The sequence below is a fragment of the Equus przewalskii genome, chromosome 13, assembly GCF_037783145.1.
Source record: "Equus przewalskii isolate Varuska chromosome 13, EquPr2, whole genome shotgun sequence".
NCBI classification, from domain to species: Eukaryota; Metazoa; Chordata; class Mammalia; order Perissodactyla; family Equidae; genus Equus; species Equus przewalskii.
In genome coordinates this window covers 10079759-10099535 of record NC_091843.1, presented here as the reverse complement: position 1 = coordinate 10099535, position 19777 = coordinate 10079759, and the positions used below count along the sequence as shown (strand labels likewise).

At 44.8% G+C, this 19777-nt stretch overlaps 2 protein-coding genes and 1 long non-coding RNA gene across 3 annotated transcripts in view; 1 reads left to right on the top strand and 2 right to left on the bottom strand.

Moving 5' to 3' along the window:
• The window catches only part of INSYN2B (inhibitory synaptic factor family member 2B), a 119050-nt gene extending 115187 nt beyond the window's left edge, over nucleotides 1–3863 (bottom strand). Inside the window, exon 1 of the mRNA XM_008533016.2 lies at nucleotides 3619–3863. The gene's annotated coding sequence lies outside the window, so the exon portion shown is untranslated. The remainder of the gene's footprint in view (nucleotides 1–3618) is intronic.
• Nucleotides 1–19777, top strand: part of DOCK2 (dedicator of cytokinesis 2) — a 411398-nt gene that overhangs the window by 312072 nt on the left and 79549 nt on the right. Inside the window, exons 28-30 of the mRNA XM_070569049.1 lie at nucleotides 6048–6146; nucleotides 8883–8977; nucleotides 18812–18890. Coding sequence (XP_070425150.1) covers nucleotides 6048–6146; nucleotides 8883–8977; nucleotides 18812–18890 — 273 coding nt within the window. The remainder of the gene's footprint in view (nucleotides 1–6047; nucleotides 6147–8882; nucleotides 8978–18811; nucleotides 18891–19777) is intronic.
• LOC139075044 (uncharacterized) lies at nucleotides 5506–7383 on the bottom strand. The gene is made up of 2 exons (XR_011525069.1): nucleotides 7235–7383; nucleotides 5506–6534 (listed from the first exon to the last, which is right to left on the bottom strand). It is a non-coding gene; the product is annotated as an uncharacterized lncRNA (long non-coding RNA).

The window sequence follows — 19777 nt, the reverse complement described above, 5'->3', positions numbered from 1 at the left end:
AGCGAGGAAAGCTCTGAGGAGACTCCATGCCTGCAGTTCTGGCCCTAGTGATGCCAGAGAGCTGGTCCATCATTAATGCCCACAGCGCCAGGCAGGGGTGCACACAGGAAACTCCACAAGAGTCGCCATGTTGTACAGACAGTACATGTCAGGACACATTCAGAGTACACAGCATCTAAGTGGCACCTTTCTGTTTTCCTGTGATGTTATGCCTTTGACATGGAGCAGGCCACACAAAACCCTGAGATCTGTGCCCATCAAGAAGCTTCCCCATGAAGGAAGGTGACTTAGTTTACTCTATTACACAGCAGGATCCCTGGGTAACCAAAGAATGTCACTGCATGCAAAGACAGGCACCTCCTGAAGTCAAACAGCTGGGGAACTAAGTTTTCAATGAAGACAGTTGTATTTCATGCTTTTGAACAATTTGGGCACTGTTGTCATTCTTCATACCTGCCAGAAACTGTCCCCAAATAAAAGAAACCTCCCAGCATGCTCTGCTCCAAGAGGCACACACTCGATTTACCAAACAGCTGGACTTTGGGCATGTTGTTAACCAAAGGCATCTTCAGAGTCAAAGGGCACTTAGCTGTTTGTCCCAAGCTGTATTGGGAGCACTTCATGTGTCCACAGACAGTCGTGGGTAGGTGGAGCCATCATTCCCTTTGCCCAGGTCAGGAATTTCAAGGAGCTAATCTGCATACTTTCTTTGGACCAGAGTCGGCAACAATAACAGTACTACTAATAGCCGATAATTATTGAGGGCTTCCTATGTTCTAATTGCTTTACACAAATGGATTTAATTCTTATCAAAACTGTATGAGGTAAGGAATATTTCTCTCCCCTTTTACAGATGAGAACAGTGAGGCACAAGACCCTGCCCAAGGTCACAGGACCAGTGATAGGTAGAGCTGAGATTTGAACTCCAGCTGTTTGGCTCTTAGGACCCCACTTTGATGCTCTCCATCCTGGCAGAACCAGATGGGAGCTCTTTGGAGCACAACCGTATCCTTCCTGCTCACTGCTGCACCCTGGCACCAACACGTGCCCAGAACTTGATGGTTGCTGAGACAGAGTGCACACACTAGTTTACCCAAACTACTATTGTTGCAAACTACAACTCTGAGCTGCCTGCAAAGCTCTAAGATGGAGGGGTTTTAGGGTCCCTATTTTTCTTGACACTGCAGCCTTCTGTCTCCGGTCCTGTATTCACCAGACAGCGCCAATTCCATCAAGAATAAAATCTGTTATATAACCACATGTCAGACATTGAGGTGAACAGAGAAGCAACCTGAGAGTGGCTTTTGGCCACTCTTAGTCTCCAAAGGAAATAGATGGCCCGGTAGAGGGAACTTTTCATCTCCCTCCATGAGCCTCCCTCGGCATGCAAACTTTCCTTCATCTCCTCTCCTTGGCGCTTTCTATATTTTATTTTATTTTGGTCGTGCACATTATTTGAAGTTACTATAGCAACATGTCACCAGCTGGTATCTCATAGTAATGTTGGCATTTAGGCAGCAAGCTCTTGAAGTTGGCTGTTTCCCTCCCTCTGCGATCTCATCACTCCCACTAATCTCAGGTGAGTGGGGGCCGCATCCGCAGCAGCCATGCCCCTCTCCCAGTTTTGTTTGTTCTTCGAGGCAGGGCACATGGAGAGCCCTTTCCTGGGTCACTAAGCACTGCAGGTGTCCTTGCTGTGTGTGTGGAGGTGTGTTTGCAGTAGAAGTGGTTAAATAGATGGGTTTAAGTTGCGTGTTGTGCACCAAAACTATTGGCCTTATCAGTGTGATGATGATTGATGGTGATGATGACGATTTTTTTATGCGAAGGAGTAGAATGATTTAGGGAGGGGTACTCTCCTGATCAAAAGCACCTAGTATCCCAGCTAATTAGCATTCATCACTCTATATTGGGTTTCTCTTTTTCTCTCTTGCCATCACACAGTGAAGAGACCCTGACTGTTTTCCTTTGGAGCTTCAGTTCTCTTCCGGCTGTGCAAGACCTCCCTACATACCGATGGGCTGAATTCATTAAGAGAGTTGATCGTTGGGGATGGCTGAAGAGGGTTCTATATGGCAAATAAGCCCAGCCACTCACGGTGTAAAGTATCCCCTCATCAGCCAAGTGCCTGCGATGGCTGCACTTATTTTCACACGTTTGACCTAGTTTCAAACCGTGTCTCTTCATGCTGTGATTCATTAGCTACATTTAAAGCACCCCAAATGGAGCCGAGGTGACTCTGCCTGGTTTGTTCCAGCATCTCGGATACAGTCTCTCTCTGGAATTTAATTTGCAGGTCCCCCTGGAATTCTGTTTTAAGAAGCAATTTCCCATCCAGGCACCTGGCTTGCTGCTTGGGGATGGATGAGTGGCTGCCTCATGCCTTGGTAGTAAATATATGTCGACTACAAAAATTTCTGCCAGGGATGGGAAAGGGGGACTCTCACTAGCCTGGACTGCAGGGCATCCCTCCACCCCACCGTCCCCATGCAGTATTCAGGCTTTTCCATGTTGCCGACAGGGCTGGGAGTTCAGACTCCTGCACTGTAAAGTTTGAGCAGTGTCGACGTTAGGGGTGTCTGAGTTGCTAGGGCAAATGCAGTCTAATCATCACCCCCACCCCAATCCCTGTGTCTTTTTCTAAACATTTAAAACATGATCAATGCAGGAATCAGGTCTCAAACTTGTAAAAAGAGAAGGAGGTGGGAAGCAAAGAGGTGGATTGCCATGTTGAGGATACTACTGAAAAGGGGATAAATGGCAGAAAAGCATGTTATCCAGTCATTCTATCATTGCACGACAGAGGCTTCTCTCTATTGTTTTTTAATTTAAATGACAGAGAGGAGGCTTTTCTGAATACGAACTTGCTGCTGGTGTCTCATGCCGTTTCACGAATCAATCAGTCACATTGGTGTGATTTCTGACAGATCTGATACTAAAGTGGGCCAGACACCAGAGGAGAAAAAAGGGGTGCTTCCCATCGGAAGTCAAACACCGTCATTTTTCATTAACAGCCAAATGCAGGTAACTTGTCCAAACTTCACTTGCATAGCACTACAAATCACGCTGAAAGGCACCCAGCTGGGTTTTTCTATGTGGTAGTTAGAACGAAGACATGAACAAGCTGATTAAAGTAATTTTGATGGCTCAGTGAACAGTACACGCTGAACAAGTCCTTATAAAAAGATAATGGTTTGTTTCATAAAATGGTCACTCTCTCTAGATAGGGACCAGGACCCCTTCTTCCTTTTATTTTCTTTTAAAATGAAGCCTGGAAGTTTCTCTAAACAAGGCTTAAGACAATGCAGGCTTTTCAAGGTAATTCCAGGCAACTTGAGATCTGAAGATTGTTTTCTGCTTTTTTTTCCCCCCTTCAAATTCAAATCAAGCTACTGGAAATAACAAGCATTCCGAATCTATGCATTTGGGGCAGCCTGCAGTTCTGACAATGGTGGATTTTCCAGCACACACACACACACACACATACACACACACGCTCACAATCCCAGGACTTATTTAAACCAAAGCTTTAAAAGTAAACTATTGTCCAAGACACAATAGCATGTTCTTTTAGAGGATCATCGATCACCAAAAATAAAGCCTACCCCAATCTCTTACCTTGAAGCAGTGTGATTACCTGCAGAGATGTCCTCCTTTCCTTGCAAAATGACCCCGACTTTAGCCAGCAGCAGATTTACTCCAAAAGAAGGAATAATAAGTCCTTTACCTTGTAATTTTCACTGTTTATATGCAAGAAGTGTAGTGGGTCTGCTCACGTAGGAATAAATAAAAAGCCGAACAAACTGCACAGCGGCTTCCATGTGAAAAGAAAAGACCTCTAGTGGCCACAAGCTGAATTCTGTGAGGAAGCTCCTCAAAGAAGGGATGGAGCAAGCAGGGAAACGCATGCATGTGTGCTCACACACACACACACGCACACACACACGCACACACACACACACACGCACACACACACACGCACACGCACACGAAGACCTCTCAAACTCTCAGATCTCTCCTTTCTTGCATCCAGCCTGGCTGGAGGGGTAAACAATAACAAAACTTGTTTCTTGGTTTCAGTGGGACCTGCTTAAGTTAGCAGTGATGGTGGGGTGTTCTGTCGGGTTTGAAAGGGATGGATAATTTCACAAACTCACCACCATCCCTTGGGGGCCTGAGCTGGCCAGGAGAGTTGATTCCCTGGATGGCCAAGGTAGTTCACCTCAGTCTAGGGGCTCCAGGTCCCCATCAACAGAGTGTCATCACTGTTGCTCCTGAGAGTTCCAGTTTTGCACTCTCTGCCAGCTTTGCGTGTTTTCTGAACATTTCTGGTGTGTGAGTGTGGTAGTCTCTGGCAGGCAGGGTTGGATTCCTGGGCGTGTGACCTGGCCTGGTGCTCAGAAGAGCCCCATGGCTGTCTTGAAATTCTGAATAATTTTTAACAAGGACTCTTCATTTTCGTTTCGTTCTGAGCCCCACAAATTACATAGCTTGCCCTGCTGACTGGGAAAGCTTACTCTCCCAAACATCCTAATTGGAAAGAACCTAGAAGCAAATGAGAATCCATATCTTTGGGAGTTATTTTTGAGAATGTGAACTTGAGGAACATTCAATTACCCGAAAGACTTCCTGTGGAGGAATATGGAAGGAGCTTCCTGGGCACATCAAAGCTGTTCCTCCACCACTGTAACTAACCTGGAAACCTCGAATCTCGGAGGAGTTTTTTTTATATATATTTGTTATATTTTGTTAACAAAGGAAGAAGGGTTTTTTGGGTGTTTTTTTGTTTTTTAACAAAGATACCAATCTGTGATACCAAACCTATTTTCTTGGTTCAAACATAATACTTCCAGGCCACCTCTCTGGTGTGCATTATGTCTGACACCCTTTAGCAGTGGGGTTCCCTGGAGACGCCTGCTTCACATCAAGCAGGCCATCTGCCACAAGCCTGCCCCTGACTGAGCCTAGTGGGACTTCTTTTGGCTACAATGGCAGCCCCAGTGGAATCTTATAGGAGACAATATCAAGTGGCTTCTCCCCTCTGATGGATTTGTGGTCAGGACTTCCTTTACCCGGTTTCCAGAATGGATCTCCCTAATGCTGCTTGCAGACACTAGCCCAAACAGAAAACACGCCTGACACAGACTCACAAAATCTGGGAGGGGAAAAGCAGAAAAGAGTGTGGTGACGCATTCTGGTGCATGAAAAGATGTGGTTCTTGCTCCTCTGATCCCATGGATGCTTCCAGACCTACCTCTTTCCAAGCCCTTGCATTGATTTCCCCCCTGTCTGAATCCCTCTGGCACTTGGTCTGCTTTGCAGATCAAGGGTCTTGTACTTTTTCCCTCATGGATGCTAATCTTGCTTTCCCAACTAGATCACAAACTCCTGAAGAGCAAGGACCACCTCTTCTCATTTCTTTTATCCTCCACGGCCTTTAACAAGTGCTGGTATCTGGTAGCTGCCGGCTTCTCACTGGCTGATTCATGCTGGTCCAACAACTGATCCTTTTGCAGATAACTTTAATATGTTTGAGGAGCTAAACAAGCCATTTGATCCTTTTGATACAACTTTGGGGATAGTAGATACAGATGGATTATTGTCCCCCTTCACAGGTGAAACAATTGGGGCTTAGGCAAGTAAAATTATTTATCAGAAAATCCAACTGTCTCCAGAATCTTGATATAGGCTTGATCTCCTGACACCAACACACTCTTCTTTTCCCAGTGTGCAAGCTGCTGGAGAGAGAATGGATCTCACCCTGTTTTCTATATCTGGAGCTCCTACTAGAGTTCCAGGCACATAATAGGTGTTCAGTAAATACTTTTTGGAAGAATGAGCCCATGAGTGAGCCATAAGGAGGCATTTCCTCATGGGGAAGTTTCACCAGCTGATCTGGGCCGGACAGATTCTCCATCCCTGGGGGACCTTTTTAAACTTGCCTAGGATGGTTGGACTGTTTTCCAGTCTGAAGTCAAGGAAATGGAGAAGGTGAATCTCGTGGTCCCCCTCCACCATTTCATGGCATTTTTCTTTATTTCTTGCAGAGTCACTTTGTGGCGTGTATGACAGCCATCTTAAACCAGATGGGCGACCAGCACTATTCCTTCTATATCGAGACCTTCCAGACCAGCTCTGAACTTGTGGTGAGTCTGCAGGATGCTGGGGGGCAGTGTGGGGGTGACATGTCGTACTCTTGGGTCTCAAGAGTTTAGGGCAAGAAGGTCTCCCCATGGACCTTGAGAATGCGTGTGTCTAAGTTTACAGACATGATCGTGTGATTCCGTATTTCTCATTCCCAGTCAGGCTTGCATATATCTTCTGGAACATGTCTTCAGTCCATATCAGAGATAAGATCTGAGCATCTAGTCTAAATATGGCTTAACAAATATTTATTGATGAATAATAGACGTTTTGGGGCTTAAGAGCATAAATGTTGGAGTCACACAGTCTTGAGTTTGAATCCAGGATTTGTCGCTGGCTGGCTGTGTGACCGTGGGCAAGTTAATCTCTCTTCAGCCTCAGTTTCCCTATCTGTAAAGTAGGAATAATATCATTTATGTCACAGGGTTGTGAAGGGGTTAAATGAGAGTATAGTAGCTCTCACGTATTAAGTGCCCAGTAAAAGATAGCTATTGTTACATTATGATAACAAATGCACAGAGGAACTTGGCCTCTGAGCCCCTTTTCCCTCCTGCATCTCAGGACTAATTTGTGACAGGACTGTCTGCCTGTGACCTGTGGGTCCACACCTCTGCAGCAGATGACTTCATCGCCTCAGAGCCCAGCCCAGCTGTGCCAGGGGTGTAGCAGTCCCTTTGCCCTCAGTGTGGTCACCTTTGTCATTGTCCCCTTACTACTTCCAGATTAAGGAGTTCTGCTGCCGGGGGCTCACTTTCAACTCTCATTGGAGGGACCAAGGGAAGCAGAATTGGACCAACCTCAGAGAGTGGCCCATAAAAAGAGGATCATTAGGAAGCCAGTGTTCTATCCTTTCATCCATCCAGCAGTGAGAGGGTCTCATTGGAGTAAGACCGGCAAGAAATGGAACCTCTTTCTGGATGTACAAAAACCAAAACAAAAGGAAAGCTAAATAACCCAGGATTTCCCCCCATCAAGTTCTCTATGTCATGGGACATGGAAATAGAAAGACTGGATTCTCCATTTTTGATCCTCAGTGGAAGGATGGGTGGGAAGGAAGCTAGGAAAGGGAATTCTTATTTGTTGAACATACAAACTTTCTTAAGTAATCCTCACAACAGCATAACACAGGTGTTAGTAGTCACACTGTACAAGTCCACAGTCTGCTTGCTCAAGGCCGCATGGCTAGGATGTGGCAGAGGTAGGATCTGAACCTCTCCTGTAACCCTCACACCATTCTACAATACTAGGTCTCATTTAGAAGCCAAGTGTTCCATCCATGAGCCAGAGGCCTTCTCCATTCCCATGGGAACGGAATGTGTCTGTGACAATAGCCACGCTTCCCCACGTGACATCAGGGATGAATAATAATACTCACCATCATCATCATGGAGTACTTAATGAGCGCTTATAATGGACCAGGTTCTGTGCTAGGCATCTTGTAGACAGTGTGTACTTAGTGTGCACAGTAAGCCTTTGATGCTATCCCCATTCTGCTGATGTGGAACCTGGGACTTAAAGTAACGTTCCCTACCAGTAAAGATTGCTGGAAAGGAACCAATGTCATTTCCAGAATTTTGCAATTTAACTTAAAGCAGTGATTTTCAAATTATATTCCTCCCAGCCTCACTATCCTCTACCATAAACATGCACATGCACGCGCACACACACACACACACATTTCAACCACAGCCAGTCTACTTTTATCTTATGTATTAGGTTCCAGGTAAGAATTTCTTTGAACAAAATATTTTACTGTTAAAATAATTTGAAAGCCACTGGCTTAAGGAAAGAGCTCTGAACAGGTTTCCTATGGATTTTAAATTTTACCTAAAGCGTACATGCAATGTGACTTCATTTCCTCCAACTTAGGAGCGTCCCAGTGCCAGTGCTTCTGGTGTTTGCTATGTGGATTTGTCTTGAATTTATGTTCTCCAGAGATAGAGAACAATTTGGCCCACTGCAAAATCTGATAGGATGTATTGAGGTCCATTTTGAACCTCTTCAAAGGAGAGGAAAAGTGTCCCTGGGGTATTTCCTTGAATCTGCCTACGCACGTGGCTGTGACATATGAATTAGCTGTGTTAACTGTACTGCTAATTAGATGTTCATTTTAATAATAGTTTGTTTGCTCAATGACCTGAGATGCTTTCATATAGTGTAGATTATTTCCTTCTCAAATACATATTTGGGAGAAGATGATTATAAAATTGCCACATCAATGAGTGCGTTTACTTCTTTACTCCCAAAGACAGAATTAATAGTACTTTATTTTGAGAGTATTTTTGCATTCCATATTCACACTCCGCTTATATTTGTGAAACGGTCTCCCGGTAACCAACTTTAAGTTTCTATTTAAAAACCCACGGCTACTGGTTTCATTGGATTTACTTAATGAAAGGCTCTGCCCCTTCCCTTTCTACCCTTCCAAAAAATATAGTCATCCATTGCTTAATGACAGGGACACGTTCTGAGAAATGTGTTCTTAGGTGATTTTGTCGTGCGAACGTCATAGAGTGTACTTACACAACCCTAGATGGTATAACCTACTGCACACCTAGGCTGTATGGTACTCATCTTATGGGACCACTATCATATATGTGGTCTGTTGTTGACCAAGACATCACTATGCAGTGCTTGACTGTAAAACAGAAAAAATTTAGCAGCCAACAATATCTGGGAAGTTCCAGTCAGTGCCTATAAAAACAGGATGACAAGTATGTTTTGCTTTACTATTTCAGGACTTCTTGATGGAAACATTCATCATGTTCAAAGACCTCATTGGGAAAAATGTGTATCCTGTAGACTGGATGGCCATGAGTATGGTCCAGAACAGGTGAGCTGCCATCTACCTCCTAACAGCCATGTCACCTCAGCAGTCACTTTAAAGAGCACTGGTGGAGATAAATTGGGCATAGGTTTTCCCTGGTGAAAGAAAACTGAAGTGGAACAGATCCTTTCCTTCTACTTTTAACCCCCAGGAAACTCCTCACCAGTCTTGAACCTTCTTTTTTTAAATTTTTTACTCCTTGTGCCCTTTTATATACATTTTATATGGCTACTCCTCACCTTTTCCATTCTCCAAATACCAGTTAAAATATTATGCTTTGTCTGTGGAAGCCATCTGTCAACTCTTGAGACAGGAGAGCTTGAGGTCAGTGTTATTAAAATTATATTATTTTAAAATGTATTCAAAATAATACAAGATATTCTGTGGCATGCACTAAAATAAACTTAGGAATCATTGGAGTAAACAACTTGGAACAGATTTATGTGCTACAGGACTTCTCAGAGCCTTTAGTATGCTAATGGAATTCTCTAAGAGGAGGGTTTAGGATACCGCATTTCACAGATTTATTTGCGCATGGAACCATTTAGTGTGCATATATGTGTGTCTCTGTGTGTATATATAATACCTATTAACATATCATAGAATAACAGTGTAACTCAAGTATAACTCAGATTCCACATGGCCCAACGCAGCATTAGATAAAAATGATTACAAGCAATTTTAGCCTTTAATGCTTTCTTTCAAATAATATTATCTCATCAAAAAGAAATCAAATTATAACACTCAGCAATATTTTCTAATATTCCCTTTCTCCATTCCTCTGGCTCTCAAAATCTCTCACTTCCCATGGTTTACCAAGGTCTCTCTCAGAGCCTTATTCTCAATTCCTATTCCATGAAGCAGCATAAACTATGGCTCTCCCCCTTTATACACTAAACTCAACATGAAAGCATCCTTCAAATTCTTGACCATGTAATCTCTCCTTTGTGGATCCTTCCAGGCCTCCCTCCGTAGTAGGAGAATGTGTTCCCTCATGCAATCCCATATTGTAGCACGTGCCTCACTGTACTCTAATTATCTCTTCATGTGACTGTTTCTACCACTAGAGAAGGGGCTTCCTGAGGGCAAGTACTATGTCCAATGTATCTCTGTGTTTCCAGTTCCTAGTAGAGAGCCTGACATTCACAAATATGTATATTGAACTGTTTGTATCCGATGGGTACTTATTAATTAGGATTTTTAAAGAAATCCAATTCAAATTTGCCTAAGCAAAAAGAGAAATTATTGGCTCAGGCAACTGAAAGGGCCCAGAGTTATAGCTTCAGGCAGGGAGGTATCCAGGTGCTCAAACAGTATTGTAGGAAATCTGTGTCTCTACATCTTCTCTTTCCTCTGTTGGTTTCATTCTCAGGCAGATGCTCTCTTTGTGGTAGGTAAAATGGGCTCTAGAAGTTCCAGATATATGTCTTGTTGGATTAACAACCCCAATTGAAAGAAAAAGCCTTTTCTTCAGTAGGTGGAGCAAAAGTCCCTAGGTATGGCTTCGAAGGTATGGCTTGAGCTACCTGCCCCCTCATAAACCTTTGTGGCCAGGAGAATGAAATATGCTGTTTCCTCAAGCTTGGGCCACATGACCCACTTTTGGACCTGGGAGGCTGTGGTTAGATCTACCCAAACCCCAGAGTCTGGAAATAAAGGAGAAGGCAGGGGGAGTAGTTCTCCAAAGGAAGAGCTAGGAGTTATTACCAGAAGGTGGAATGGATGATGGATAGACAAATGAATACACAGACATCCACCACTGATACAGGGTCAGGGGGATGGGAGTCCAGAGAGTTCTGGAGCCCTGTCCAGGCCCGTCCTCTCCTTCTGAGGTGCCTACAGTCGTCCTGGAGGAAGCGCGAGGAAGTACTTTGCAGGAATGTCCCCTCCTGAAATCCCAGCTAGCTATAGACCTTAGTCTTTTTTTGGGACAGGCCTCCAGAGATAATACAATAATCTTTGTTTCCTTGTACCTAGAAAGTTAGAATATAATTTTCTAAGGGACCTGAGGAAGTGCAATTGTGTTCTAAATAGAAACATTTGCATCTCTTAAGGATCAGCTGAGTACTTAAGGCTCTACATTAAAAAAAGAAAATGTTAGGGGACCGGCCCAGGGGCATAGTGGTTAAGTTCCCGCACTCCACTTCAGTGGTCCGGAGTTCGCATGTTCCGATCCCAGGCGCAGACCTAGCACTGCCTGTCAAGCCACACTGTGGCGACATCCCACATAAAATAGAGGAAGATTGCCACAGCTGTTAGCTCAGCAACAATCTTCCTCAAGCAGAAGGAGGAAGATTGGCAACAGATGTGTTAGCTCAGGGCCAATCTTCCCCTCACATGAGAGCGCGCGTGCTTGCACACACACACACACACACACACACACAAATTAGACTCAGAAACACAGTCTGGGTTTCAGACTTCTTAGTTCTGCCAGCTTCTCTTTCTTAGGATGTTATTTAATCTCTCAGAATCTTGATTTCCTCATCTGTAAAATGAGGATAATGATAGTCTCCATTTCATGGCATTTTTTGTGAGGATGAATGAGTTACTCCTCAGCACAGTGCTGGTCCCCAGGAAGAACTCACTGAATGCAGCATCGCCCTCTCCAGGTGCAGACAACGGACTCAGCCTTGGACTAGAGAAGCACGTGCTTCTCAACCAGGAGAGAGGACTATTTTTCTCCTTGCAGGCTCACAGCTTAGTTAGATTTCCTTCATCTGCAGGCCACAGCGATCCCTTACATTCATGGAGCGCTTGACATTTTCCCACTGTTTTTGCATTTTCTGTGATGTTACAATAGCTATCATGTATTAAGCATCTAGCTCCAAAACTGTTGTAAATAGTTTCCACGTGTTAGTTCATTTAATCTTCACAGAAACTTTATGGTGGAAAACTATTATAATTCACATTTTGTCTGTGAGGAAACTAAGGCACAGAATAGATGAGTAACTTACTCAACATTACATTGGTAATAAGAAACAGGGAAGCCGTGCAATCAGAACCCATGTTCCTAATCTCTGCTGCCTTGTCCTGTCAAATAGTGAAGCTTGTATCGTCAAAGGCATTATAAGGATGTGCAAAGTGCATATTTATTGGCTCAGATAACTGAAAGAGGCCCAAAAGGTAACTTGCCTGAGATCGTGTAGCTAGTTGGTGAAAGATTTCAACTGAAATTGGACAAACAGAACACACACCATGGTTTAGCACAGATCAGTGTCCCCAGAACAGCGTCTTCCCTTCTCTAAAACATGCAGCTCGAGCTCCATTCATTCATGTGGCCAAGGCAAACTTCCTATCTTAGTCTGTCCATTACAACTGTCTTTCTTCCTTCCTTTCTTTCTTCTCTATTATTTACAAATTATTATAATTTCCATGTTTTTATAATTTCTCTATTATGACTTATGATTCATGTACTAGCCATATATTATTCATTTATCTGTTTGTTGGAGGAGGGAATGGAGTTTTCCAGATGTGAATGTCTCCTCTGCTCTGTACTGTTTGTGTATGCAGACAGAGTGAGGTGTCTACTGCAAGAATACCTCCTGTTAGAGCATTTTCCTTTTTGTAAGATGCATTCAGTAAGATCTGATTTATGTGATGTGATTAATTTTGAAATGAACAAGTTCTTTACAATATTTTAAATTAAGAAAATTATGCCAAGGAACCTCATTTCCCTTGATCTGGAAAGCCAACATTTTGAGGGGGCTTGGGGATTTATATACATCCCTAAGCTTCTCTAAATGTAATCAACTAACACGTAGTCATTGAGTGTCCTGGCATTCAGGGCTCTGGGAGTGGACAGGCCCATTTATGCCCTGGTCTCAGAAGGCAGGGGCCTTACAGTCCAGTTGGTGAGACAGTAAATATGCCCAGGGAAATATGCTCAAGTGCTGCAGTCTCTGTAGTGGTTTCAGAGCACAGAGGGAACCCAATGTAGTCAGGATTTATGACTGCCTGGGTTCAGATCCTGCCTCTATCATTTAATAGTTATGTAACGTCAGGCAAAGTTACTTAATCGCTCTGGACTCAGTTTTTCTCACTGTAAAATGGGGCTAATAATAGTATCTATTACAAGTGATTTTTGTGAGGACTAAAATGAAATAAATTAATATGTATAAAGTAGTTAGAACAGTTATTTGGCACACAGCAAGCATTTCGTAAGTCCTAGCTATTGCTTTTATTTTCACATTCCTGTGGTCTGGGAATATCCAAAATATTTCACAGAAGAGGCAAATCTGGGTTGGACCTTGTCTACCTTTATCAATGACACCTTTCAAGGTCTGACATTGTCTCAAACACATATTAGGCACACAGTGGAGTCACAGAAGTTGACCCTCAGATATTGAGTAGGGCATTGCCCAGCAATCCTGCAGTGGCTCCATCAGTGTACCGACAAGTCATTGACACTACTTCCCCTTCCTCCTACCTACGTTAACTTGTAATGCCTATTCCTTTTTGTGGATTCCACCTCCTCCAATCCATATCGCCCAAAGGAGGCCTCTCCGTGGCTTCTTTAGTCAGCACAGCACGCCTAATCCTGACGTCCAGCTGGCCGCAGGATTCCCAATTCTGGGAGCCTGCTGCATCCCTAACTGGAATCCTAAATTACGCAGACATGTCAGGGGCACTTGGGGTTAGCTGTGCCCTGCCGCTGAGCTGGGACCTGCTGATTCACTGTAACCTCTTGGTCACGGAGCGTCTGTGTGTTGTGAGGGAAGCAGCTTACAGGCTCTGGGAGAATGGATTTCTCAGTGCCTCCAGGCGGGGGAATAAGACCTCTCATGGCCAGGTTTTTTATTTCCATCTCCAGGTTTTGACTAGGAGAATCAACTATATTTCATGAACCACAGCAGAAAGGCAGATGGGATTCAGAGAGGCCCTCCCCCTCCCTTGGGCATTCTCACCACAAAGGGCGTGCCCACCTGCTATTCCCTCTTTATTCACCTCGTACAACCTGTGGGCGTGGGCTGGTCATCACGTCAGAGTATTTCAGCCTTGGATCCTCCTGTCCCAGAGGTGCAAGGTGGCCGGGCAGTTAAGGATAATGACAACGAAAACAACTGACATTTCTTGAGGACTCCTACGTGCTGAAGCACTGAACCACTGCATCTCGTTTAACCTTCACGCATGGCTCCTTTTACGGACAGGGCAGTTGAGATTCCCAGAGGTTAAGCACCAGCTCCAGGCCACAACACGGAAGAGCGGCAGAGTGGGAACCTGACCGAGGCAGGCTTGCTCCAGCACCTGCAGGAGTCTGTGTGACATTCCACTCCTGCATGCAGCCCAAGGATTAGTGCATCTGGTGTGTTTAGGCTTACTCAGGGCACAAAACACAGGGGCTCGTGGGTGCCTCCGGTACTGAAGGTTTGTTCTGCCATGTGAAGGGAAATAGAGGCAGGGACCCGGCTCGGTGGCTGCAGTGAGGCTTCACGTGAAGCAGTTTTCGGGACACCAGCCCCAGGTTTGGCTCCTCTTTCTGCCAGCTTCTTCCCACTCAGAGCAGCTGACTTCTCTTGCATATGGCTTCTGCTTCCTCACAGCTTCTCCTCGAGCCCAGGTTCATTGCGTTCTCCCTGGTTGTCCTGCTGCTGGACTGCCTGAAAGGATGTGATCTACTACTCTCCAGGCTTGGATGTCCCTACTGGGTACCTACAGATCACCCATAGGCTTCCTGGCACCCGTGGAAGACTGCCTGAGTCAAGTGTTGGCCCTGGGCTCAGTCGGCTGTGGGCAGGGCAGCAGACTGGCAGGGACCAAGTGTGAAGGGGGTCTGTGCATGGAGGGCATCAATAGGAGCATGCCCAGTGCCAAAGACCATGCAGGCTGGCCTTCAAGGGAGCCAGTGTCTCCTTCTGGTTAACTGCAAAGGCTTCAGAGAAAGACAAACCTGAGACTAGGTGTGGACTCAGCCTTTTATTAGCTGTGTGAATGTGGGGAAACTATTCCATCTTTCCAGTGCTCAGTTTCCCCTTCTGTTAAATGGGTGCAACAATAACACCTATCTCAATTTGTAGAATTAAATGAAATAATGTCTAGAGAGCACTTAGCACAGAGTACATGAATGATAATCATGATACTTCCATCATTGCTATTGTTAATAAAAGTGAACTCACAACTCGGACTGAATAGAGTTACTGAGGTTTCCTTGTAGACACAATAGCATAGCAGTGAATATCAAGGTTCTGAAGGCAGCATCCCTTTGTTTAAATCCTGCTTCTCCATGTACTGGCCAGGTCAATTGGGAAATTTACCTAAACTCACATTTCTACAATGAAAACAATGTGTAACTCAGAGAGTTAATGTGAGAGTTAAAAAAGAAAAAAGGGATAGGAAGGAAGGAGGGAGGAATCTGTGCAAAGTACTTAGCAAGAGCCTGGCACATCACTGGTCACTGTCGCTGTGATTATTATTGACCTTATAGAGCCTCTAAACATCACAGATGAGATGCAGGAAGTAGTAGGTTGAGATTTGATAATGAACTTTGTTTTCAACAATTCAAGTTCATTGTTGAGAGTAACAGAAAGAGCCGAGTCTGTTTTCATTTCAACCCACTTCACCATATTAGTGCTTAGGATTAAAGTACAATTACTTTTTAAAAAGAGCAAGAAAGAGGAGAAAAAAGATGTACTTTTCCAAACCCGTACACAGGAAACCAAAGTTAAGGGATATTCTGATTCTCAGAGGGTGGCTGCAGAAGAAGCCAGAGAGAGGAAGGCACCTGATTTACTGTCCCCCAGTCCCTGTCTGCCACCAGTCTCCACCAGCAGCACAGGGGGATGATCAATTCTGGCTATTGGACTGAGTTTTGAGAGCTAGAAACAGGTTTAGGCTGACAGTCAAAATAATGACTGTTACTGAAACTGCTGAGAGCTTTGTCACTGCTGAGAGTGTATAAAACCCCTCATTTTGGTATCATATTAGAGAGCCCGAGATGTTTATACATAATATGACAGCCATCAAGCCATTTCCATCTGAGGAATCGGATACTAATCCTTAAGGAGAAAATCTAGATGTTTTTCAAAGGCATGTTAGCAAGTGGCAGAATAGCAAAACCAAAGAAATCTCACTTTTTGGCCTGATGGGGTGGTGAATTTTGTGCGACTTTTCTTTCCCGTCTTCACGTGGTCCTGCCTGCCTCAGAACAGGTTGCTGGCTGCTCCTTGTCCTCTGACTGCCCATTGTGCTGGCAGTCCCTGCCTTCAGAAGAAGAATGAAGCAACCCAAGGGGGTCTGTAGCAGCCGTAGCTGCCACGTTACTGTTGTCACTGTGTCGGGCACCGTACTCAGCACTTACCATTGCATTCGCCATTAAACCCTGAAGCGATTCTGTGAAAGGGGTTACAGTGCTGCTATTTCACAAGCAAGGAAGCTGAGACTTCAAAGGTGATATTAACATGTCCCAAGTCCACACAGCTGGGCAGTGGCAAAGCTGGAAATCACGTCCAGGTGTGTGTGTGTGTGTGTGTGTGTGTGTGTACAAATCTTGTGATCCCGATACCAGGAGGAACTGCTTTCTTTGCTCAACAAACATTTAAGTGTTTAATGAACAGGTGCCCCAGGCTTCGTTTCAAGCAATGCTCCACGTAGCAGATGCTATAGGTGCCCTGCCTGTACTCTTGGCCCACCCAAACTATCCCCGCCGCATCAGTGGACATTTCCCATGTAACCTGAGAGCTTCCTGCTGCTTTCATTCTCTGGGCTTTCTCTGACTACAGGAGAGTGCTCAGCCCACCTGCAAGGCAGGCCAGACGTGCTAGGGACTTAATGTCAATAGGAGCAACTTTCAGTCAGTGAGAGGCTGACATTAGTGGATAAATAGCCCAGATTCTTCAACCCTTGGAGGGGACACTTCTGATGTGCAGGTGTGTTCTAATAGAGTCCCTCAGAGGTTTCCAAGCAGAATTGAATCCCAATTATTACCCAAAGCAATAATCTTCTAATAAACACTTCCTTTAATGGCTTCCCATCGTGTCTTAGGTAGGCCAAATAGGCATTTTCCTTGGACAAGCCACTCAATAGAGAAATTATGGATTGTCTACTGTTAAACAAAAATTATAGACAGTAGTACAGGTAGGATCTGGCTACTGCTCTCCAAGATTTTACAAACAGGCACACACAATGAAGACTTGGCCGTGGTTGAGCATGTAGCAATTGGGAGGTAACTGCAAAAATCCAGGAGAGAAATGATGGTGGCTCGGTTCAGGTCAGTGGCAGTGGGGTGTTGAGAAGTAGTCAAATTCTGGATGCATTTTGAAAGCAATTCTAAGAGGTTTTGCTAACAGGCCAGGTGTAGGTTGTGAGAGAGAGAAAAGTCACAGATACTACCAAATTTTTCCCCCTCTGAGCAATTGGAAGCAATTGGAGTTGTCCTTCACTTAGATGAGAAGACTAGAGAAAGAGGGCAGGTACTAGGAGTTGAGTTTTTGACCTGTATGTTTGAGATGCCTATTAGTCATCCAAGTGCGGATGGAGCTGGAATGCAAGCTGGAGCTCAAGGGAGAGGCCAGGGATGAAGATATAAATTTGGGAGTGAAAGGCATGTAGACTGCAGAGTAGATGAGATCACGGAGGGAGTCTCTGATTTCTAGCGAAGTATAATCTAGGAGACGAGACAGACATTATTGAGTCACACAAATAAATCGTCCTAGACCGTGGTGAATGCTGGGAAAGGAAACTGCAGTGAGTATCCTTTGGGGGACCCAAAGGTGCAGGGAACCCCACCCTAAAGAGATTAGAAAGAGAAGGGAATTCTATATAAAGAAAGAATATGGCTATGTACTTAGAAAACAAGTAGAAGCATAGGGTAATAGTGAGAAATGAGTCTTGAACAGAAAGTGGGATCCAATCATAGAGGGCATTGGCTGACAAGAGGAAGAGTTTGGACTTATCCTGTGAGCAGTGGGGAGCCACTGAAGTGGGTGATTGACATGATTGGAGCTGTCCCACAGGGCAAGGTGCTCTTGAGGTTGAAGGGGCAAGAGAGAGGAGGCTGTAAGACCAGTCAGGAGGCTTGGCAGGAGGAAGGAGAGGAAGAGAGAACAGGAAGACATTTAAAGAGAAACGCCACTTGACAACAGCTACCAGAATGTTAAATGTTCCTAACATTTGATCGATATTACCACGTTGAGGAGAAGACTGGAGAAGAGATATATATAGGAGGGGCAAGATGTACACAGAAGAGTGATCGTTGAAACACTGTTTGTAACAGAAAAAGCTGAGAAACAAAATAAAGGTCCCTCAATAAAAGACTGATTAAATAGATGGTGATACATCCACACAATGGAATGCTCTTCAGTGATTAAAAGGGATGATGTATATCTGACTTCACTGGCAGGAAGGGAACACACAATTTATTGTCGAGTAAGAAAGAAAGGCTGTGAAATAGCATTTATTGTTTAACTGCACTTATAAAAATGGTACCTTTAAAATTTCTTTCATGTGTATATGTCTAGGGAGACCTTTGAAATTTTGTTCATCAACATGTCCATGATGATTTTCTCTAGATGATAGGATTTGGTGGTGTGTTGTTTGTTTTTGGAGGGGGCAATTTCTCTTTGTATCTTTCTGGATGGCATGAATTTTCTACCATAAGCTTGTAATAGTTTAAATAAAAGATAATACAGATTTTCTAAAGGAAGTCAAACAGACAGTTTCTGAGTTCTTGCAGACTGGGGCAAACATGGCCCCAGGTCTACAGTGTGAGCAGGTGTGAATGTGGGTCAGCTGACCTCTCCCATGGGTCTTTGAGCTCTTCCCTGAGAGAACGTTGGTCTGGAGCATGGAGAGGGATGCCTGAGGTAGCATGCTCAGATGGCCTGGTGACCTTCTCCCTTCTTCTAGGGTCTTCTTGAGAGCTATCAACAAGTTTGCAGAAACCATGAACCAGAAGTTCCTGGAACACACGAACTTTGAGTTCCAGGTGAGTATGAGGCACCAGAGGTGCGCTTGGGGCACCTGGCAGGGCCGCTTGGGCGTCTTGGGCTGGTTGCTCCATCAGACACATCCCGGAGCACATGCAAGGCATGCCATTGTCTCTGGAGGTTTCCACAGAGGGGTGTGGGCGGGAAGTGCTCAGGGTTTGGAACTGGGCCCTTGATTAAAGAGTCATTAGCTGAGCAGCATATGCAAATGTGACTGTATAATGTATCTTGTGCTAAAGAGGAGACGCATTCATTCATCATCAGAGTGGATGCCACTTTTTCTTACTTTTTTATTCATTGGAGCCTAGAAAAAAGCAAACCCACATAGACACTGAAAAATAAAGCTCACTAGCACATCTCTGTGACTTCCTGATTCCTTCAGAAGTCACTTTTAGTGCTCAGACAGGACCTGGGGCCTCTGCGAGATTCGGAGACCTCAAAGCATGTCCCTGGGGCAAACAGTGAGACATCTGCTCGAGGCCCAGGCAAGAAGAACCAACTCTTCACAGCTTCACCGAAAAACCCAGATTGCTACCTCTGGCTGGAGATGTGAGAAGGCCCCCACTCCAGAGAAGTCCCAGACCCCCACATCTCTTGCAGTGCAAGCCTGGGGAGTAACCAGTGACCTGGGGCGACAGTGTTTTCTGCCTCCTCATCTGAGGAGTTCGGCTCCAAGCTGGGCTGACAGGAACTGACACACTGAGCAACCTCAGGCAAGGCCTGGACGGCATCCGTGCCTCAGTTGGCTCAGCTGTAAGATGCTCACCTGCTCATTCTACTTCATTGGGTTTTCCTAGGACTGGAATGTGCCAAAGGGCTTGCTGGGAGAACTCACCTGTAAGCTCCCACCACTTTCTGTTTGAACACTTCCTCCTCCAAGAGCCTC